This window comes from Salvelinus namaycush, chromosome 17 (genome assembly GCF_016432855.1).
Source record: "Salvelinus namaycush isolate Seneca chromosome 17, SaNama_1.0, whole genome shotgun sequence".
NCBI classification, from domain to species: Eukaryota; Metazoa; Chordata; class Actinopteri; order Salmoniformes; family Salmonidae; genus Salvelinus; species Salvelinus namaycush.
In genome coordinates, this window is record NC_052323.1 from 35,440,324 (window position 1) to 35,464,777 (window position 24,454).

Sequence of the window (24,454 nt, forward strand, 5' to 3'; positions counted from 1 at the left end):
CCTCTATAATGTGTGTGTGTGTGTGTGTGTGTGTGTGTGTGTGTGTGTGTGTGTCTGTGTGTGTGTGTGTCCTACCTGAACAGGCTAGTGATGCTGCTCATCTCATAACTCAGCGATGTCACCAGCGAAACGCATCATGAAATATGAAATGTACTGACAGACCCATTCCCCATGTACTGACAGACCCATTCTCCATGTACTGACAGACCCATTCCCCATCTCTCCATAATGGATCTGGTCACCCTGTGCTGCCTGCATACAACCTCTCTTCACTTCCTCACCTCTGGGGGGGGGGGGGGTTTAAACAGCTGCTGAAATGTACAGACATTGTCCTTATTTTTTTACACCTTAAATTGTAGTACCAACCCGTTCCATTCTGAAATTGGTCGCCGTAGCTTTAAATCTGTATTTTTTGGGAGGGGGGGGGGGGGGGGGGGGTTGATTGCACTGAGCTACTGAGTTCCAGGCAAGAAGCATCTCCCCAGGTAATTACTAACATTCAGTACATTTCCATAATATTGATAAAAGGTTAATTATTCGGCAACTTTATTACGTAGCTAGTTTAAGCCCAAGAGCTCCTATCTAGATACGGTTCAACTAAAAACATCCACTTTCTGCTAGACAGCACATTTACAAAGATTTGTATCACTAACCCGGGAAGATAGACCTCTGCCTGTCGTTTACAAAGGGAACAAAATTGGTCAATGTGGGCAGAGCCAAGCAGGAACTAGCAAGGTCCTACTGGAGCAGTCTAGCATTCATTTGCATATTTCCGTTAGGAAACGCCTACTCGGCAGCAATAACTATTTGCTTTCCTACTTCCTAAACAGTGTTATATTTTTTTTTTAACTTAGGCAAAGGGCAAAGTCTACAAAACTTAGTACGTAGCAGATTCTAGTTTTGGGAAAACAAACCTGTATTGAGATCAAATGTTTCAATGAGAAAATTAGCAGAATATCGGACAAAAATCCATGTCACTCCATCTTCTCCCAATGCCGGGCCACTGGGCTTCCTCTCACTACCATATTTGGTAGTGAGTAGAAAGGTCAAGCGGATGCTTCACATTGATACATGAGGTGAAATATCTGTCTCATTGTTCTGTGACGTTTACGTGAGGATGCAGAAATGTTGTTTAGCTAACAGCCTATATTATAATATGAAAGACACTAACATTACTGTACTTTTATATTTGTATGGGAGGGGTAAAAGTTCATTATCGAAATGCTAACGGGTTGCTTGATCATGTAAAAAAAAAAAAAACTTTTAAAAAAGGGGGAAAGGGTGATACTTAGTCAGTTGTACAACAATGTATTCAACTGAAATGTGTCTTCCACATTTAACCCCTCTGAACCAGAGAGGTGGGGGGGGCTGCCTTAATCAACATCCACGTCTTCGGCGCCTGGGGAACAGGGGGTTAACTGCCTTGTCCAGGGGAACAGTGGGTTAACTGCCTTGTCCAGGGGAACAGGGGGTTAACTGCCTTGTTCAGGGGAACAGGGGGTTAACTGCCTTGTTCAGGGGAACAGGGGGTTAACTGCCTTGTTCAGGGGAACAGGGGGTTAACTGCCTTGTTCAGGGGAACAGGGGGTTAACTGCCTTGTTCAGGGGAACAGGGGGTTAACTGCCTTGTTCAGGGGAACAGGGGGTTAACTGCCTTGTTCAGGGGAACAGGGGGTTAACTGCCTTGTTCAGGGGAACAGGGGGTTAACTGCCTTGTTCAGGGGAACAGGGGGTTAACTGCCTTGTTCAGGGGAACAGTGGGTTAACTGCCTTGTTCAGGGGAACAGTGGGTTAACTGCCTTGTTCAGGGGCAGAACAACCAATTTTTACCTTGTCAGCTCGGGGATTCGATCCAGCAACCTTCCGGTTACTGGCCCAACGCTCTAACCACTAGGCTACCTGCCGCCCCTCCGCTCTAACCACTAGGCTACCTGCCGCCCCTACGCTCTAACCACTAGGCTACCTGCCGCCCCTACGCTCTAACCACTAGGCTACCTGCCGCCCCTACGCTCTAACCACTAGGCTTCCTGCCTTAGCATTTGTTAGCAAGGGTTAGCTGTGTAATTGTCTGCTAAAATAAACCCGTTGTCTGATTGTGGATTGTTGCATTATTCAATATGTTTTAGAAGTTGCTTGGATTGTTAAATAGCTTGTGCTTACTGGCTCGTGGGCTACTGTGATATTTACAGTCAATTTGAGCTGCGGACCAAGAATGTCACGTTGCCAGCCACAACAAAGGGCACGGATGAAAAGAAGAAAATCCATTTTGCCACTCTACTCCTCAGACTCCATCTCTCGTAGTGTAGATGGGGCCTCAGTAGGTGGCTTAGCTACTAACATCCATCTCCCATGTTTCTCCCTCCAGTCTCCTACTCCCCATCACCTACCCTTCATAGCCCTTCACCCACCCCAACTGTCAGCTCCCTCTCCAGCCCAGACACCTCCCTTAGAACAGACCTGACTGCTGCCTGCTCTTGGCAGCCATCTCTCTCCCAGCCATGCTCCCTGTCCCTCCATCAGACAGTCCAGTACATACCTGCTGTCTCTTGGCAGCCATCATGTTGAGTTTGTCCACCTCTGGTTTCAGGGCCTTGTACTGTATGCCCAGGTCCTGCTCGGTTCCAGCGTTACGCACCTTCACTAGGTTCTCCTCCACCTATAGGGGTTACAGAGGAACACACGGTTTAGATAGGAACATAGGCAAGAATGTAAGAGGGGCGTTGTGGACTGGGAAGTCTGGAGAACAGCAAGATGAAGATTCAGGTTCACCAGCTCCTCATATTCAGATCCTGTCCCAAATAAACACTATCCTCTACATAGTGCACTATTTCAACCAGGGCCCATAGGTTTGTGCTCTCTAGGCCATAGGGCTCTGGTCAAAAAGTATTGCATTACATGGTAACGGGTTCCATTTGGGACTAAGAAAAAATCTTTGCTAGGAAGGTTATTCTTCCCGTGAGTTAACACAGTCAACATGCCTCTCTCCACTCAACAGTCCATTAAAGACCAGTGCTTAGACTACAGTATATGGTAAATGATTAATTTGCTACTAGCTGTTACCACAGAAAAATAGTTTGCCCTCAATCTTTACCATCAAAAAAATAGACACTGGCTATATCAGCGCAAAGTGCAAAATGCATACAATATGCCTAGTGTTCAGGTTGAACTTTGTTAATATTGCAAAGGTAAAAAAAGGACTCCCGTGTACATTTATGGAGGGAATTGAGCGGAAGAATTAACAAGTTATTTAAAAGGTGAAATAAAAAATATATAAACCTTACTGAAATACACATGGCCAAAAGTATATGGACACCTGCTCGTGAAACATCTCATTCCAAAAAACATGGGCATTAATATGGAGTTGGTCCCCCCTTTGCTGCTATAAACAGCCTCCCACTCTTCTGGGAAGGCTTTCCACTAGATGTTGGAACATTGCTGCTACAACAGCCTCCACTCTTCTGGGAAGGCTTTCCACTAGATGTTGGAACATTGCTGCTACAACAGCCTCCACTCTTCTGGGAAGGCTTTCCACTAGATGTTGGAACATTGCTGCTATAACAGCCTCCACTCTTCTGGGAAGGCTTTCCACTAGATGTTGGAACATTGCTGCTACAACAGCCTCCACTCTTCTGGGAAGGCTTTCCACTAGATGTTGGAACATTGCTGCTATAAACAGCCTCCCACTCTTCTGGGAAGGCTTTCCACTAGATGTTGGAACATTGCTGCTACAGCAGCCTCCACTCTTCTGGGAAGGCTTTCCACTAGATGTTGGAACATTGCTGCTACAACAGCCTCCACTCTTCTGGGAAGGCTTTCCACTAGATGTTGGAACATTGCTGCTACAACAGCCTCCACTCTTCTGGGAAGGCTTTCCACTAGATGTTGGAACATTGCTGCTACAACAGCCTCCACTCTTCTGGGAAGGCTTTCCACTAGATGTTGGAACATTGCTGCTACAACAGCCTCCACTCTTCTGGGAAGGCTTTCCACTAGATGTTGGAACATTGCTGCTATAACAGCCTCCACTCTTCTGGGAAGGCTTTCCACTAGATGTTGGAACATTGCTGCTACAACAGCCTCCACTCTTCTGGGAAGGCTTTCCACTAGATGTTGGAACATTGCTGAGTTCATTCAGCCACGAGAGAGGTCGGCACTGATGTTGGGCGATTAGGCCTGGCTAGCAGTCGGCGATAAAATTCATCCCAAAGGTGTTCAATGAGATGACATCACTGGCCACGTCACAGTAACGATCTCCTAGAGGCCTAGAGAGTAGCTTTAGTATATATTATCGAGGTCCGAGGCTAGGTTAGCTGTATTTCTCCAGTAGCATCTCCTACAGAGGTGGATTAGCCGGGCCCGACTCTGGATTAGCCGGGCCCGACTCTGGATTAGCCGGGCCCGACTCTGGATTAGCCGGGCCCGACTCTGGATTAGCCGGGCCCGACTCTGGATTAGCCGGGCCCGACTCTGGATTAGCCGGGCCCGACTCTGGATTAGCCGGGCCCGACTCTGGATTAGCCGGGCCCGACTCTGGATTAGCCGGGCCCGACTCTGGATTAGCCGGGCCCGGGGCTGACAGAGGCCCTAGCTATAACTGAGGATGCCCATATATGTTACGTATGACCAAGGCTAACAGGTGTAGGTCTGCACGGTTCTCGCTCCCACATGGAAAAACAAGATCAAATAAGATGGAACTAAACTCAATTTTTTTTTAAAGAAACGTCATGTTTTCAGGACCCTGTTTTTCAAAGATAATTCGTAAAAACCCAGATAACTTCACAGAACTTCATTGTAAAGGGTTTAAACACTTGTTTCCCATGGTTGTTCAATAAACCATAAACAATTAATGAACATGCACCTGTGGAACGGTCGTTAAGACACTAACAGCTTACAGACGGTAGGCAATTAAGGTCAGTTATGAAAACGTAGGACCCTAAAGAGGCCTTTCTACTGACTCTGAAAAACACCAAAAGACAGATGCCCAGGGTCTCTGCTCATCTGCGTGAACGTGCCTTAGGCATGCTGCAAGGGGGCATGAGGACTGCAGATGTGGCCAGGGCAATAAATTGCAAAGTCCGTACTGTGAGACGCCTAAGACAGCGCTACAGGGAGACAGGACGGACAGATGATCGTCCTCGCAGTGGCAGACCACGTCTAACAACACCTGCACAGGATCAGTACATCCGAACTTCATACCTGCAGGACAGGTACCGGATGGCAACACCTGCCCGAGTTACACCAGAAACGCACAATCCCTCCATCAGTGCTCAGACTATACGCAATAGAGGGACTGAGAGGGACTGAGAGCTTGTAGGCCTGTTGTAAGGCAGGTCCTCACCAGACATCACCGGCAACAACGTTGCCTATGGGAACAAACCCACCGTTGCTGGACCAGACAGGACTGACAAAAAGTGCTCTTCACTGACGAGTCGCGGTTTTGTCTCACCAGGGTGATGGTCGGATTCGCATTTATCGTCAAAGGAATGAGCTTTACACCGAGGCCTGTACTCTGGAGCGGGATTGATTTGGAGGTGGAGGGTCTGCCATGGTCTGGGGGCGGTGTGCCACAGCATCATCGGACTGAGCTTGTTGTCATTGCAGACCATCTCAATGCTGTGCGTTACAGGGAAGACAACCTCCTCCCTCATGTGGTACCCTTCCTGCAGGCTCATCCTGACATGACCCTCCAGCATGACAATGCCACCAGCCAGCTACTGGTTCTGTGCGTGATTTCCTGCAAGACAGGAATGTCAGTGTTCTGCCATGGCCAGCAAAGAGCCCGGATCTCAATCCCATTGAGCACGTCTGGGACCTGTTGGATCGGAGGGTGAAGGCTAGGGCAATTCCCCCCAGAAATGTCCGAGAACTTGCAGGTGCCTTGGTGGAAGAGTGGGGTAACATCTCACAGCAAGAACTGGCCAATCTGGTGCAGTCCATGAGGAGGAGATGCCCTGCAGTGCTTAATGCAGCTGGTGGCCACACTAAATACTGACTGTTACTTTTGACCCCCTTTTTGACCCCCCCTTTGTTCAGGGACACATTATTCCATTTCTGTTAGTCACATGTCTGTGGAACCTGTTCAGTTTATGTCTCAGTTGTTGAATCTTATGTTCATACAAATATTTATACATTAAATTTGCTGAAAAAAAACACAATTGACAGTGAGAGGACATTTCTTTTTTTGCTGAGTTTACATTGCCTGGAGTAAACATTGAACATCTCAGGATTCAGGAACACTGTCAATTTGATAGGATTCTATAATCCACCCAGAGCATGCCCGTACAGTATCCATATGAGCATCCCAAACGGCAGCCTGTTCACTATGGGCCTTGGTCAAAAAGCAGTGCTCTACATAGGGCGCCATTTGGAACTTTGGGTATCTGGAATGCGGAAAGAGCAATGACGTCAGGTCTCCTGCAGTTGGCTGGCAACACCAGGGTGCCCAGTGTCCAGAGAATGCCAGGGTTGACTGCCCTCAGAGACTTAGATATAGCTAGAACACTGACTCAGTCTGGGTGGGTCTTAAAAAAACGGCACCCGTTGCCCTATACAGCGCCCTTCTTTTCAAAAGGGCCCATGTGGAACAGGCACTACATAGGAAATAGGGTGCCATTCCGGATACGGCCCATGGTCAAAAGTAGTGCACTACATAGGGAACATGTTGCCATTTGGGACACATCCCAAGTATCTGGAAGACACTAACCGAGTGAAGTGGTGGGTTATAAACAGAGGCATGATAAGATAAAGTAAAAGAACAATGTTAAGAGCCAGTAGAAGGGAAGTTTATTTTTTGTTTAAATAACCTCAACTAGAACACAGAGTGGGGCTTAGCCCACAATTCAATGCCACACTTGGCTGTGGCGGCTTCCTCACCTCAAGAGTAGAAACTAGCTTTTCTATCAAATCTCTTTCTACTTAGTTCCACAGTAAATCATAGCATTTCTGTAGAGGCCCAGGCCCGTATTCATAAAGCGTCTCACAGTAAAGAGTGCTGATCTGGTTGTCCATATCATTTATGATCCTAAAACTGATCCTAGATCTTCACCCGGAGGTCCGAGACAAATACAAAGTAATTTCCTTTTCAACCTGCTGTCCTGTCTGAGCTTGACGAATGACAGACTTCTTCCATTTGACAACCTAGCTATAAAAAAAAGAGACTCCATTTCATCGTTGACATTTGACACAATGACTTCACTGTTTGGCTGTGTTGTGTAATTATATCAGAACAGTTTACATATGTAGTGATCGGAAAGTTTATAAAACATATGGTTATGTCCCCAAATGGCTCCCTGGGCCCTGGTCAAACGTAGTGCACTACCCCTATGGGGCCCTGGTCAAAAGTAGTGCAATACCCCTATGGGGCCCTGGTCAAACGTAGTGCACTACCCCTATGGGGCCCTGGTCAAACGTAGTGCACTACCCCTATGGGGCCCTGGTCAAAAGTAGTGCACTACCCCTATGGGGCCCTGGTCAAAAGTAGTGCACTACCCCTATGGGGCCCTGGTCAAAAGTAGTGCACTACCCCTATGGGGCCCTGGACAAAAGTAGTGCACTAAATAGATAGGCTTGGTCCTCTATAGGCACCCTACGACAGATGATAAACAGCAAGGCTCTCTCTGTTGACTGCAGGTGTGAGGCCTCCTCCTGGTCAGGATTTAGTATCATTGTTCACAGCAATAATGAACTGAAGTACAGGTAAAGAAATGGACAAAACACAGAAGACCTTTAGCCAAGATACCTGACCGTTACTTTGAGTCACGCAAACTATTTATCTACGAAAAGGTGCAGCTGAACTTCTGGTTATTTATTTATATATTCTTCGATGCAATAAAAAAAAAAATCTAAGTTATTCATAAGCTAGTTAAATAGTTTCCTTCAGATACATGGAACTTCCGTCATATCCACAAGAGCCCACTTAAGACGTGTGTGTGTGTGGCGCATCAAGCTACCTCAAAATGTGACTCAAAGCCAGAAAGACGGTTTAGCTGTAAGTTACAGTTGAAGTCAGAAGTTCACATACACTTAGGTTGGGGTCATTAAAACTCGTCTCTCAACCACTACACAAATGTCTTGTTATCAAACTATAGTTTTGGCAAATCGGTTAGGATATCTACTTTGTGCATGACACAAGACATTTTTCCAACAATTGTTTACAGATTATTTCACTGTATCACAATTTCAGTGGGTCAGATGTTTACATACACTAAGTTGACTGTGCCTTTAAACAGCTTGGAAAATTCCAGAAAATTATGCCATGGCTTTAGAAGCTTCTGATAGGCTAATTGACATAATTCAAGTCAATTGGAGGTGTACCTGTGGATGTATTTCAAGGCCTACCTTCAAACTCAGTGCCTCTTTGCTTGACATCATGGGAAAATCAAAAGAAATCAGCCAAGACCTCAGAAAGAAAATTGTAGACCTCCACAAGTCTGGTTCATCCTTCAGCAATTTCCAAACGCCTGAAGGTACCACTCATCTGTACAAACAATAGTACGCAAGTATCAACACCATGGGACCACGCAGTCATCATACCTCTCAGGAAGGAGACGCGTTCTGTCTCCTAGAGATGAACGTACTTTGGTGCGAAAAGTGCAAATTAATCCCAGAACAGCAGCAAAGGACCATGTGAAGATGCTGGAGGAAACGGGTACAAAAGTATCTATATCCACAGTAAAACGAGTCCTAAATCGACATAACCTGAAAGGCCGCTCAGCAAGGAAGAAGCCACTGCTCCAAAACCGCCATAAAAAAGCCAGACTACAGTTTGCAACTGCACATGGGGACAAAGATCGTACTTTTTGAAGAAATGTCCTCTGGTCTGATGAAACAAAAATAGATCGGTTTGGCCACAATGACCATCGTTAGAACACCATCCCAACTGTGAAGCACGTGGCAGCATCATGTTGTGGGGGTGCTTTGCTGCAGGAGGGACTGGTGCACTTCACAAAATAGATGGCATCATGAGGTAGGAAAATTATGTGGATATATTGAAGCAACATCTCAAGACATCAGTCAGGAAGTTAAAGCTTGGTCGCAAATGGGTCTTCCAAATGGACAATGACACCAAGCATACTTCCAAAGTTGTGGAAAAATGGCTTAAGGACAACAAAGTCAAGGTATTGGAGTGGCGATCACAAAGCCCTGACCTCAATCCTATAGAAAATGTGTGGGCAGAACTGAAAAAGTGTGCGTGAGCAAGGAGGCCTACAAACCTGACTTAGTTACACCAGCTCTGTAAGGAGGAATGGGCCAAGATTCACATAACTTATTGTGGGAAGCTTGTGGAAGGCTAACCGAAACGTTTCACTCAAGTTAAACAATTTAAAGGCAATGCTACCAAATGCATGTAAACTTCTGACCCACTGGGAATGTGATGAAAAAAATAAAAGCTGAAATAAATCACTCTCCACTATTTTCCAACATTTCACTTATTTATTTTTTTTAAGTGGTGGATCCTAACTGACCTAGGACAGGGAATTTTTACTAAGATTAAATGTTAGGAACTGTGAAAAACTGAGTTTAAATGTATTTGGCAAAGGTGTACGTAAACTTCCGACTTCAACAGTACATGAATAGCTACCTCACAATGTGACTCAAAGCCAGAGAGACGGTTTATAATTATTTAGTAATCCATGACCTGTGCACGTCTCACCACCAATGTGTGTGTGTGTGTGTGTGTCTCACCAGTTTGAGCTGCAGCAGCAGCTTGTAGACGTCAGACATGTCAGCCAGCACCAGCAGGTGAGTGACAGCAGAGAGGAGGGCCCTGGCAGCACGGACCATGTTACCCCTCTTTACCGAGGAACAGGGGTCCTCCGCAAACTCTCCTGACGCCTGCTTCATGGATTCACCTGAGGGACAAAAGGGGGAACGACAGGACATTACAATTTGACAGTTAGGACACGTTAAAAAAAAAGGAAAAAAAAGTGTTTGTCCCAAATGAAACCCTATATAAAAAAGGAAGCATTGTCCCCGACAGAACTGGCCAAAGGGCCTTGATAAAAAAGTAGTGCACCGTGTAAGGGAATAGGGTGCCTACACAGGCATGTTAAAGTGAAGGAGCGTTAGGGGAGACCACTGTCACAAGGACTAAACCTGTCACACACAGAGAGAGAGAGAGAGAGAGAGGAGAAAGAGGACCACTGACATCAGTCTTAATTGGATGCATTTATTAACATAAAATCAACTGCAGAGAGCACCTCAGGGCAGAGTGAAGAAGATATTCCATTGGCTCAGTGTTAAAGAAGCAAAAGTCACCCCGCCACTTGTTTCCGTTAACATCTGAGGTACAGGGGGCTGGGGAATCTCAGACTAACTATGCATGAGATCAAAGGTATGTGTGTGTGTGTGTTCTCTATATATAATTGAGATGGTTTGGGATGAGTTGACCGCAGAGTGAAGGAAAAGCAGCCAACAAGTGCTCAGCATATGTGGGAACTCCTTCAAGACTGCTAGAAAAGCATTCCAGGTGAAGCTGGTTGAGAGAATGCCAAGAGTGTGCAAAGCTGTCATCAAGGCAAAGGGTGGCTACTTTGAAGAATGTCAAATATATTTTGATTTCACTTTTCAGGTTACTACATGATTCCATGTCTGTTATTTTATTGTTTGTCATCACTATTATTCTAGTGACTGTTGACTGGTACTGTGTGTGTGTGTGTTGTTTAATCAGACCATTTGGCATCAGATGTGCACCAGGCACAGCCAGAAGAGGACTGGCCACCCCTCATAGCCTGGTTCCTCTCTAGGTTTCTTCCTAGGTTTTGGCCTTTCTAGGGCGTTTTTCCTAGGCAACGTGCTTCTACACCTGCATTGCTTGCTGTTTGGGATTTTAGGCTGGGTTTCTGTACAGCACTTTGTGACATGAGCTGATGTAAGAAGGGCTTTATAAATAAATGTGATTGATTGTGTGCCTGCCTGCCTCTTGACGTCTTTTTAAAAGCAGCCTACCTCTCACTTGTGTTGTATCCGTCATTGTGTCTGTATATTCATCCATAGATAAAGCGATGTGTGCCTGGCTGGCAGCGTTTCCCCCATATCTACCTTGGCACAGGCGGAGCGGTAGACCGTCTAGTACTAAAATTGAAAACAAGCCTGGATGCATCATTTTAATACGGGCACCCTAAAAATGGCATTTTGGGAAGGCTTTGTGGCCTACCAATGAAGAAATACCTAGAGCAGCTACTCGTATCCAAACCATTTAATCTAAACTATTTACCAATTGGCTTAGCTAGTCTGTTGGTTCGTAGAGTTTGCTAAGAACGACAACAAAATAATCTAATTGCTAGCCTTAGCTGGTATACTACTCCCTCCGTCCACCCGTCTGTCTCATCCTCTCAAAACTCAGAAATAATTACCCATGAACCTCTGCTCCTCCGCAGGCAGTGTCACGCAAATGTAGGCATGCTGCTACTAGTGTCAGCCCCAGAAAACACTCCCTCTCCCCTGCCAGCCCAGAAGTACTTTGAGGGGGGGAAATGTAGCTTCCTTTTAATCATCATATTCCACTCTCCTCCCCTAGCCCAGGCTACCAAGTGAGTCCCTAATGGCACCCTATAAAGTACATTACTATGAGCCCTGGTCAAAAAGGTAGTAGACAATATAGGGCGAGATTTGGGGCGCATCCATAATAGGCCCACTGCTGGGCCTGATACCAGTAAAGGCCTCAGAGCAGAGCATAGTAGAGGCTGGATGGGATCCAGGCTAAGAGTTAATTGCATTAGAATGTCATTTGAGATGAGGAGGAGGAGAAAAGGATGAAGGAGATGAGAAGGGCATGAGGAGGGAGGAGAGAAAGCCAGTCTGACAGAGTAAGTCCAAACTCTCACACACAGGTAGTGAACCTAGGCCTAACACAAACAGCCAATGGCCTCACACACACAGTGGTGGGAAAAAAAAGTACCCAATTGGGAGGAGTCGCAATCTACTCCAGAGATGGCCTGCAAAGTTCTGTCATACTTTCCAGGTCTATGCCCAAACAGTTTGAGCTTCTCGTTTTTTTTATTAATCTCTCCAGAAATAAGTCTCTCGGTGTTGTCGCCTGTTATAAACCCCCCTCAGCTCCCAGCTGTGCCTTGGACACCATATGTGAATTGATTGCCCCCCCATCTATCTTCAGAGTTCGTTCTGTTAGGTGACCTAAACTGGGATATGCTTAACACCCCGGCCATCCTACAATCTAAGCTAGATGCCCCCAATCTCACACAAATTATCAATGAACCCACCAGGTACAACCCTAAATCCGTAAACATGGGCACCCTCATAGATATTATCCTGACCAACATGCCCTCTAAATACACCTCTGCTGTTTTCAAATCAAGATCTCAGCGATCACTGCCTCATTGCCTGCATCCGTTATGGGTCTGCGGTCAAACAACCACCCCTCACTGTCAAACTCTCCCTAAAACACTTCTGCGAATGCAGCGTGTTCCGTCATGTGGTATAATTAAATAACGTAGTGAGCATCTTTGGCTTGCTTGTGCTGCTGGGCCATAACTTAGGCCAGAGGGAATGTGTCAACTCCTACAGTGGTGCTTCGTCTTGTTATAATACAGACCTAGGCCTGTCATAATATCAGATCATATCTCATTTTTAAAAATCATGCATGTTTTTTTGCTTACGTCTTTGTTGAGCAAATCTTTTTGTGTTAGGTACTATGCAGCGCATGGACCACCTTGCGCACTCAACTTCAGCAAGATGTGTCGTAGTTTCCTTGTAGGCCTATTTGGCGGGGAAACTGAAGCCAGCTGTATAGCCTATTGCCCGTTTCAGTCGTTAAAACAATTTCCATCTTTTCATTAAAATCATGCATAGTTATATGGCCTAAAATAAAGTTCTTATGGGCAGCATATTATCCATAGGCTACGGGATACCGAATTTATATCAGTCATGAAAATATTACATATCACACGGGTAGGGGGGGAAATAGATCTGGTAAAAAGGTCCACATTTGAACGTTTCAATAAAATTTTACTGTCACAACCATAGAAACATTGTGACTTTAGCGACGACGGCCTCTGATTAAACGGTTAGGCTATAGTGGGCTTTCAGTCACAATCAAATCAGGTCACAATTATCAGCTTTGGTATTGACATCAGTGAGCAGGCTTTCCCATTGGAGGAGAGAGACATGGGTAGGCCTACCAATTATTATTATTAATATATATTATTATATATTATTCTAAAGGGAGGTTAAACTTTAAGGCAAGGGCATCTTTTAAAAACTAGTTTTATACTCCTCATTTCTTCATAATATGAGAATATAGTACATTGTTAATCTCTGTCCATATCTCCCATTTTTAAGCAAAAAAAAAAAAAACACACACAACATGCATGAACAATTCACAAGACTAAACATTGGAACGCTGTGACGTGCTGCCCTACCCTGGTTAGAGAGGACATCCAGGTGAAGACATTTCATTAAAATTCATTACAAGGAAATAAAAGCTTTTTACTTTTTGAACCCGTTTGCCTGTATAGTTAAGACAATCCTTTTCATAACGCATGAGACATCAATTACAATCCAGAAAAACCTGGTGTGCTGTTCACTCTGTCTTTGGGGGGGGGGGGGTTAAGCAACCGAGTCAGTTGAAACATGGATTGTGTACGTGTGCCATTCAGGAGGGTGAAATGGGCAAGGAAACATTTAAATGCCGTTGAACGGAGTACGGTAATAGGTGCCAGGCGATTTGTGTCAAGAACTGCAACGCTGCTGGGGTTTTCCACACTCAGTTTCCTGTGTGTATCAAGAATGGTCCGACACCCAAAGGACATCCAGCCAACTTGCTTCCCACAGTTGTCATGGGCCAGCATCCCTGTAGAACGCTTTCAACACCTTTAGTATAACTGAAAAAGCACATGTATATAAGTATTCAGACCCTTTACTCAGTACTTTGTTGAAGCACCTTTGGCAGCGATTACAGCCGAGTCTTCTTGGGTATGACGCTACAAGCTTGGCACACCTGTATTTGGGGAGTTTCTCCCATTCTTCTCTGCAGATCCACTCAAGCTCTGTCAGGTTGGATGGGGAGCGTCGCTGCACAGCTGTTTTCAGGTCTCTCCAGAGATGTTCGATGGGGTTCAAGTCCGGGCTTCTGGCTGGGCCACTCAAGGACATTCAGAGACTTGTCCCGAAGCCACTCCTGCGTCGTCTTGGCTGTGTGATTAGGGTCGTTGTCCGGTTGGAAGGTGAACCTTCGTCCAAGTCTGATGTCCTGAGCAGGTTTTCATCAAGGATCTCGCTATACATTTCTCTGTTCATCTTTCACTCGATCCCGACTAGTGTCCCAGTCCCTGCCGCTGAAAAACATCCCCACCACATGATGCTACCAACACCATGCTTCACCGTAGGGATGGTGCCAGGTTTCCTCCAGATGTGATGCTTGTCATTCAGGCCAAAGAGCTCAATCTTGGTTTCATCCGACTAGAGAACCTTGTTTCTCATGGTCCGAGTCTTTAGGTACCTTTTGAAAAACTCCAAGCGTGCTGTCATACGTCGTTCAATTAGTGGCTTCTGTCTGGCCACTAACACAAAGGCCTGATTGGTGGAGTGCTGCAGAGATGGGAGAACCTTCCAGAAGGACAACCATCTCCACAAAAGAACTCTAGAGTTCTGTCAGAGTGACCATCGGGTTCTTGGTCACGTCCCTGACTAAGGCCCTTCTCCCCGAATTGCTCAGTTTGGCCAGGTGACCAGCTCTAGGAAGAGTCTTGGTGTTCCCAAACTTCTTCCATTTAAGAATGATGGAGGCCACTGTGTTCTTGGGGACCATCAATGATGCAAAAATGTTTTGCTACCCTTCCCCATCTGTGCCTCAACACGATCCTGTCTCGGAGCTCCACGGACAATTCCTTCGACCTCATGGGTTGGTTTGTGCTGTCAACTGTGGGACCTTATATATAGACAGGTGTGTGTCTTTCCAAATCAAGTGCATTTAGCACCGGTGGAATCCAATCAAGTTGTAGAAACATCAAGGATGATCATTGGAAACAGGACGCACCTGACAACCATGTCAAAGGATCTGTTTACTTATGTAAATATAGTTATTTATTCTTAATACATTTGCAAAAAAACTCAGCTTTGTCATTATGGGGTATTGATGAGAATTGTATTTATTTTTTAATCCATTTTAGAGTAAGGCTGTAACGTAACAAAATGTGGAAAAAGGGGTCTGAACTTTGCGAATGCACTGTATATAACCATATGAATGAATTTCTACCAAGTTCTGCCCATATGAACATTTTAGGCCATAAATTGATCAAGTTAAGTAGGCCACATACTAAATATTCTGCCCATATGACCGCATACAATACTTGTAGGTATACTTTAATGAAAAGCAGTATACACATTTAATAAAAGACACTCAAGAACACAATAGTAAAACAGTGTGCTTAACAGCTTTCCCGGTGAAAATCGACATAATGTAGGTTCACACGGACAAAAGAGTAGCGGAGGAAGGTGTTTGTGTTTCTGCTGCAAGTGTTAAAATATTACACATTGTGGCAGTGCTTCAATGTTTCTTTATAGATGTTACGGATGTCAGGGCTTCCTGGAAAACAGTGGTAATTGTTGAGAGGACTAAAGACAAAATAAAAATGTTACTTATTGTCAGTTCCACAAAAAACATACAAACCCTACTTTGTAGGAACCGGCCCCAGACTACGTCTCCTCAGTCCATAACACCAACTCTTATAAATTCATAATTTGTCTGCGAGAGCAAAGATACCAAAATGTTAGTGGTGAGGAAATGAGTCATATAGGATTCTGTAAAATGTTAAAACCACTTAACTGCAATAACGACAGCTAAAAAAAATAAAATTGCTTGGGTCAGTCTTTAGTGAAATGTTCACACAATTACATTTTTTCAGAGCAAATGTTTCCCCCCTCTCGTTGCCCTCGTCTAGGCCTAACAGTACACTGTTTTACTGTCTAGAAATGGTCTGGTTTGGGAAAAAAATGTGACTCCAGCAGCCCTGGACGCTGTTCCAAGTCGTCTGTGTCCGTCCCAAATGGCACCCCTTAACCAATATAGTGACCAGAGCTCAGGTCAAAAGCAGTGCACTACTCCATAAGGCCTCTGGGTCAAAAGTAGTACACTTCATAGGGAATGTGGTGCCATTTGGTACAGACCCTGTGACCACACGCAATCAGTCCCCACTCTCAATCATGTGGTCCCCCGCCCCTCGTGGATCAGATCAATAAGGCTATTCTGAGGAGATAGTGATTCTAGATTCTTTATTATACGAGAGAGCGAGCGAGAGAGCGAGCGAGCGAGAAATATATTGAATTATATCCAATGTATGTCTTTCCATGATATTCCAAATGCTGTATGACAGAATCCTTTTAATTTTATGAGCGTTTGTGTCTGCTTGTTCTCTTTATGTCTTTATGGTCTCATCTCGTTCGCTCCTTATCTGCACCTTCCCATTTACGCCAGAGATCTGAATATAATGAAGAGATGCTCATGTCTCCGCCCTAACAATGGGAGTCGTTGTCCCAAAAAGGCAGGACAAGCTTAGGTTCAAAATAACATAGAAAAGCATATTGGACCGATTTTGGCGAGAGTGAAACCTCACTTCACCCCTTTCTCCTAACACCCTCCTCCCCGTACCACTCACAACTGACAAAGATGGGAGATCACTTCTTCCTCTGACAAAACGGGTTCAACTCGATATTTGCATTTGAGGTTTGGTCCAACATCACGGGTCATAAGGACACCAACACATGAAGACATAGTGTAATGGAGAAGATAAACAAGGTGGTTGGAACGGTTGTTTCACCTCAGATTTCAGGCAGAGCAGACACTACTAAAACAGATGTACCAATGAACTTTTATCCATGGAAAATTAAATGCTCAGTTTGTCCCGTGAGCATTACGGGTACCACGTATTGTTAGGAGCATTTTACTCAAATAAAGATTGCTATAATAGACTTTTAGTCTGTTGTATAAAACAGTAAGGAATTAGCATCTCGTTCTCATTCTTGATTTGAACATGTGAACAAAGTGGACAGGCTAGCACGCTGTTCAAACGGGTGGAGACGGACAGGAGGTCGTGTTCCTAATTCAACCGTTTTGCCTTGTTAGTTGTATTCAGAGCTTGTCAAATTATACCTTGATCCAAGTTGGCTAAACTTGAAGTCTAAATATTAGCTGGCTACTCACTAGCACGTGGGCTTGAGATATTGTTTATGAGACCTGTGTTAATTTACTACATTAGTAAATGTGCATCATGCATGGTTCTGGATAAATTTGGAACATAAAGGTCATTTTTATACCGAGACCTAAACAGGCCAGATCAGTGATTACATTAGAAAGAAACAAAACAGGTATAACTATTTTGATAATGTAATTAGTGGGTCTTATGATTATGGAAGGCATATAATCAGCCTAGGTATAATTTTACCGAGCTCTCAATTCATTACATTATTGCTGACTGCTTTAAAAAACGCAGTGTATTTGACTTTTAAAGCTTATCTATATATTGTAATCCACCAAAAATATTTGTATTATTTATTTTTGATTGTTTTTGGCCACAGAGCAAGCAAAGGGAGAGAAGAAAGAGTAAGAGAGAGACGTCCAATTTTGTATTCCAGCTGAGATGTTGTAAAGCATCAGTCATAAGGTATGAATGAAGAGAACGGGCAGGGAGGGGGTGTGATCGTTGTGAGATGTTGTGAATGACTGAAGAACATTCATGCAAACAAAATGGAATCCCCCAAACTCTTCTAAAAGCTAAAACCAACAAACCGAGATTATATATATATATATATATATATATATATATTTTGTTTTAAGTAGTTAACACACGTTGCAGTAAACATCTTTAAAATGCATGACATAGCCCACACGCCCTCTCCCTCCATCCTTTCCCCCAATCCAACCAATTACATATGCCTTTATTTTCATCCCATTATTAAAAAACAGCTGGAAAGCCACAGCTGGGTATAAAATGCGTTTTATATGCATGGCTAAGAGAAGGGAAGAGAAGAGTGGCATGGAGGGGGAGGGCTAAGGCCCAGTCAAATGGTAGCATTATCAGTCTGTCCACGCTCGGGCAAAAGAGCGTAGCATAGTCCTAACTGTCAGGCCAGGCCTGCCACAAGCAGAGCTGCTGAATTCCTGCTCAATGACAGGGTGCAGCTCAAATGGCACCCTTTCCCTATAGAGTGCACTACCGTTGACCAGAGCCCAGGGAATAGGGTGCAATTTGGTACAAAAATAGAATAGCAGAGGAATGGCTGACATTCCCAGACACTGACAACACTGCTGGCAGTACTGTCTACTGAGCAGACACCTCAGAACACAACAACTTACCCATGACCCCCCCCCCCCCCCAACTAGATCAGTAACGCACACAGTGAGTGACGGAGTTTGTTTGTCAAAGACATTGGCTGTAGAACTTATGACAACACACGTCCTGCCAGCCTGTGAACATTCGGTTAGCAGCTAGCTGACTCACACAGTGCTATCACCACCTAGCTTACAGTTACAGTTAGCACTGTGTGAGTCAGCTAGCTGCTATCACCACCTAGCTTACAGCTACATTCACTGTGATCCAACGTTTCGGGAAATACACTGCTCAAAAAAATAAAGGGAACACTTAAACAACACAATGTAACTCCAAGTCAATCACACTTCTGTGAAATCAAACTGTCCACTTAGGAAGCAACACTGATTGACAATAAATTTCACATGCTGTTGTGCAAATGGAATAGACAAAAGGTGGAAATTATAGGCAATTAGCAAGACACCCCCAAAAAAGGAGTGATTCTGCAGGTGGTGACCACAGACCACTTCTCAGTTCCTATGCTTCCTGGCTGATGTTTTGGTCACTTTTGAATGCTGGCGGTGCTCTCACTCTAGTGGTACACAAATGTGCATGTGTCAGCATATGGTCTCACAAGGGCTCTGAGGATCTCATCTCGGTACCTAATGGCAGTCAGGCTACCTCTGGCGAGCACATGGAGGGCTGTGCGGCCCCACAAAGAAATGCCACCCCACACCATGACTGACCCACCGCCAAACCGGTCATGCTGGAGGATGTTGCAGGCAGCAGAACGTTCTCCACGGCGTCTCCAGACTCTGTCACGTCTGTCACATGTGCTCAGTGTGAACCTGCTTTCATCTGAAGAGCACAGGGCGCCAGTGGCGAATTTGCCAATCTTGGTGTTCTCTGGCAAATGCCAAACGTCCTGCACAGTGTTGGGCTGTAAGCACAACCCCCACCTGTGGACGTCGGGCCCTCATACCACCCTCATGGAGTCTGTTTCTGACCGTTTGAGCAGACACATGCACATTTGTGGCCTGCTGGAGGTCATTTTGCAAGGCTCTGGCAGTGCTCCTCCTGCTCAAAGGCGGAGGTAGCGGTCCTGCTGCTGGGTTGTTGCCCTCCTACGGCCTCCTCCACGTCTCCTGATGTACTGGCCTGTCTCCTGGTAGCGCCTCCATGCTCTGGACACTACGCTGACAGACACAGCAAACCTTTTTGCCACAGCTCGCATTGATGTGCCATCCTGGATGAACTGCACTACCTGAGCCACTTGTGTGGATTGTAGACTCCGTCTCATGCTACCACTAGAGTGAAAGCACCGCCAGCATTCAAAAGTGACCAAAACATCAGCCAGGAAGCATAGGAACTGAGAAGTGGTCTGTGGTCACCACCTGCAGAATCACTCCTTTTTTGGGGGTGTCTTGCTAATTGCCTATAATTTCCACCTTTTGTCTATTCCATTTGCACAACAGCATGTGAAATTTATTGTCAATCAGTGTTGCTTCCTAAGTGGACAGTTTGATTTCACAGAAGTGTGATTGACTTGGAGTTACATTGTGTTGTTTAAGTGTTCCCTTTATTTTTTTGAGCAGTGTACATAACGCCATCTAACCAGTTATCAAAATGACGTTACCGGTATATGCTGTTATTTTAGCCTGCTAGATAGCCTAGCCAGCTAACTAATCAACCACCACAGTCAGACTTTACTTTTTTTTAAAGTATGTGGACACCCCTTCAAATTAGTGGAGTCAACCATTTCAGCCATACAAGTGTGTAAAATAGAGCACACAGCCATGCAATCTCCATAGACAAACATTGGCAGATATTAGCCTTACTGAAGAGCTGAATGAGTTTCAATGTGGCACCGTCATAGGATGTCACACCTTTCCAATAATAGTTTTCCCTGCTAGCGCAGCCACCCGGTCAACTCAGTGCTGTTCTTGTGAATCGGAAGTGTCTAGGAGCAACAACGGCTGAGCCGCAAAGTGGTAGGACACACAAGCTGACAGAACAGGGTCGCGAGTGCTGAAGCCGTACAAATCGTCTGTCCACGGCTACAACACACACTAACGAGTGAATCACACTTCACAATCTGGCAGTCCGGGCAGTTGGATCTGGTTTTGTCAGACGCTAAGATGACGTTACCTGCCCGAATCCATAGTGCCAACTGTAAAGTCTGGTAGAGGAGGAATAATGGTCTGGGGCTGTTTTTCATGGTTAGGACTAGGCTCCTGAGTTCCAGTGAAGAGAAATCTTAACACTACTGCATACAATGACATTCTAGACAATTCTGTGCTTCCAGCTGTGTCAACAGGTTGGGGAAGGCCCTTTCCTGTTTCAGCATGACAATGCCCCCGTGCACAAAGCGAGGTGCATACAGAAATGGTTTGTCGAAATCGGTGTGGAAGAACATGACTGGCCTGCACAGAGCCCTGACCTCAACTCAATCGAACACCTTTGGGATGAATTGGAACGCCAACTATGAGCCAGGACTTAATCGCCCAACATCAGTGGTCGACCTCTAATGCGCGTGGCTGAATGGAAGCAAGGCCCCGCAGCAATGTTCCAACATCTAGTGGAAAGGCTTCCCAGAAAAGTGGAGTCTGATAGCAGCAAAGGGAGGGACCAACTCCATATTAATGCACTTCAACAAGCACTATCAGTAAGGCTTAGAAGAGGAGAGATACACTAGCCATAGTTACGGCAGCAGAGAGATGACATAGTTACACTCGATGACATAGTTACACTCGATGACATAGTTACACTCGATGACATAGTTACACTAGCAGAGAGATGACATCGTTACACTAGCAGAGAGATGACATAGTTACACTAGCCATAGTTACGGCAGCAGAGAGATACACTAGCCATAGTTACGGCAGCAGAGAGATACACTAGCCATAGTTACGGCAGCAGGGGGATGCCATAGTTACACTAGCAGAGAGATGACATAGTTACACTAGCAGAGAGATGACATAGTTACACTAGCAGAGAGATGACATAGTTACACTAGCAATAGTTACGGCAGCAGAGAGATGCAATAGTTACGGCAGCAGAGAGACGCAATAGTTACGGCAGCAGAGAGATGCAATAGTTACGGCAGCAGAGAGACGACATAGTTATGGCAGCAGGGAGATGCCATAGTTACACTAGCCATAGTTACAGCAGCAGAGATACACAAGCTGGAGCAAAAGCATGGCGAGCAGATGGACTTGAGCAGGGGGGGGGGGGCTGTAATAGTAGTGGGAGTCCGGATTGGAAAAGAGAAGCGCTGAAGAGCTGCTGTCAGAAGACATTAGGATTTCATTTGATGGCAGTTTTCTGACACTGTCGTCGTGGCAGGCATAAAATAAAATTTGAAACAGAATCCGAGTGAGTTCGGTCCCACTAGGCAGGATGGAGAATACAGCCATTTAAATACTTATGAGATCATCAATGACATATACAATCCTCTTCTCCCTCCATGCAGGAGTTCTGCTATGCTCTCTCGTCATTTTCATGGCAACAGTCAGTCTGGGCGAACTAGAAACGCCCCGGATAGCAAAACAGAGACTAGACACATCCCGGATAGCGGAACAGAGACTAGAAACATCCCGGATAGCGGAACAGAGACTAGAAACATCCCGGATAGCGGAACAGAGACTAGACACATCCCGGATAGCGGAACAGAGACTAGACACATCCCGGATAGCGGAACAGAGACTAGACACATCCCGGATAGCGGAACAGAGACTAGAAACATCCCGGATAGCGGAACAGAGACTAGAAACATCCCGGATAGCGGAACAGAGACTAGAAACATCCCGGATAGCGGAACAGAGACTAGAAACATCCCGGATAGCAGAACAGAGACTAGAAACATCCCGGATAGCAGAACAGAGACTAGAAACATCCCGGATAGCGGAACAGAGACTAGACACATCCCGGATAGCGGAACAGAGACTAGACACATCCCCGATAGCGGAACAGAGACTAGAAACATCCCGGAACAGAGACTAGAAACATCCCGGAACAGAGACTAGAAACATCCCGGATAGCGGAACAGAGACTAGACACATCCCGGAACAGAGACTAGAAACATCCCGGAACAGAGACTAGAAACATCCCGGAACAGAGACTAGAAACATCCCGGATAGCGGAACAGAGACTAGAAACATCCCGGATAGCGGAACAGAGACTAGAAACATCCCGGATAGCGGAACAGAGACTAGAAACATCCCGGATAGCGGAACAGAGACTAGAAACATCCCGGATAGCGGAACAGAGACTAGAAACATCCCGGATAGCGGAACAGAGACTAGAAACATCCCGGATAGCGGAACAGAGACTAGAAACATCCCGGATAGCGGAACAGAGACTAGAAACATCCCGGATAGCGGAACAGAGACTAGACACATCCCGGATAGCGGAACAGAGACTAGACACATCCCGGATAGCGGAACAGAGACTAGACACATCCCGGATAGCGGAACAGACTAGACACATCCCGGATAGCGGAACAGAGACTAGAAGCCAAGACAGATAAGCTATTGAGAAAGACGGGGGGTGGGATTGGAGAGAGGTGCTTAACCATCTTCATGACGCATTCCACTTGGCCTTCAAAGTTGTCAAAGTACTGGGACACACATCCAGCCAGAGATGTCGACAGACTGGCTAGGGTGTTCGATCCTAGGCAGGCTCCAGCCATGGAAAAGCAGATTGAAGCCCCCCCCCCCCCACACACACACAACTGAAACCCATCAACAGTGCTCAGTGAAGAATGGATTGCCTATCCGCTGTGTGTCCAGGGAGCCCTCACCAGCTTTAGAGCTTGCTGATTACAGGAGGGGGCCTGAGTGGGAGGATTCCCAAGAGTTGCAGAAGAAGTGGCAGTGCCCTAACATGTACTTCCCAGTCAGCTCAGTCGACTGTGACAGGGAATTTCAGCAAATACAAGAAATCTACTCACAGACAAGCGAGAGGCACTCGCCGAGCTCGACACAAAGATGGCGGACAATCATGTACTTCAATGGAGATGTCTGTGATAGATGGGAAACTTAGGAGCTCATTAGGTCGTTCTATAGGTTTTGCCCATTGCTGCATTATTGCCTAGATTCTTGCATGCATCTCCCCCCCCCATTTATAATTTAAACACTTAATAAAGCACTTTATTTTACAAAAATAACAATGAATGCAATATTGTTTTGTTACACAAGTATAACTGTAGGTTTTGCCTATTGCATTAGTTTATTCCATTTATAAATGAAGCACTATTCAAGCACTTGCCTTGATAAAAACAAGTTATGCGATGTTGTTTCGCATCATTACAAATTTACTGTTATATCTCAGTAAATAGTTGAAGCTTTATTCAATCCCATTAGGCACTTTCTGATTAAATTAGCATAAATCGTAACAGAATAAAGAAATATTTTAACATTAAAAAAATAAAATTTGAATGGATTTCATTAGGTCCCTACACAAGCAGGACAGTCCCTACACTTGAGAGAAAACATGGAATGGATTTCATAGGGCCCTACACAAGCAGGACACAGTCCCTACACTTGAGAGAAAACATGGAATGGATTTCATAGGGCCCTACACAAGCAGGACACAGTCCCTACACTTGAGAGAAAAAACATGGAATGGATTTCATAGGGCCCTACACAAGCAGGACACAGTCCCTACACTTGAGAGAAAACATGGAATGGATTTCATAGGGCCCTACACAAGCAGGACACAGTCCCTACACTTGAGAGAAAAAACATGGAATGGGTTTCATAGGGCCCTACACAAGCAGGACACAGTCCCTACACTTGAGAGAAAACATGGAATGGATTTCATAGGGCCCTACACAAGCAGGACACAGTCCCTACACTTGAGAGAAAACATGGAATGGATTTCATAGGGCCCTACACAAGCAGGACACAGTCCCTACACTTGAGAGAAAACATGGAATGGATTTCATAGGGCCCTACACAAGCAGGACACAGTCCCTACACTTGAGAGAAAACACAAAACAACATTGTGTGATGTCAGCATGTTTTTTAGTTGCTGCCATAACTTAGTTCCTGAAAAAAATAACTAAACTTAAGGAAAAATGCACTCACCTGAAAATTAACTCTACCAGTGAAAGGTTTTCCTGCACAGAGGAAAATGCCCACTCCTTACCATCCCTAGCTCAAGGTAGCCACCCCCGTAAGATCACCTCG

At 45.3% G+C, this 24,454-nt stretch overlaps 1 protein-coding gene across 3 annotated transcripts in view; it reads right to left on the reverse strand.

Moving 5' to 3' along the window:
• Nucleotides 1–24,454, reverse strand: part of ctnna1 (catenin (cadherin-associated protein), alpha 1) — a 252,692-nt gene that overhangs the window by 215,845 nt on the left and 12,393 nt on the right. For all 3 annotated transcript variants that reach the window (XM_039012640.1, XM_039012638.1, XM_039012639.1), the window contains exons 4-5: nt 9,685–9,851; nt 2,537–2,656 (exon numbers count right to left, since the gene is read on the reverse strand). In XM_039012640.1, coding sequence (XP_038868568.1) covers nt 2,537–2,656; nt 9,685–9,851 — 287 coding nt within the window. The remainder of the gene's footprint in view (nt 1–2,536; nt 2,657–9,684; nt 9,852–24,454) is intronic.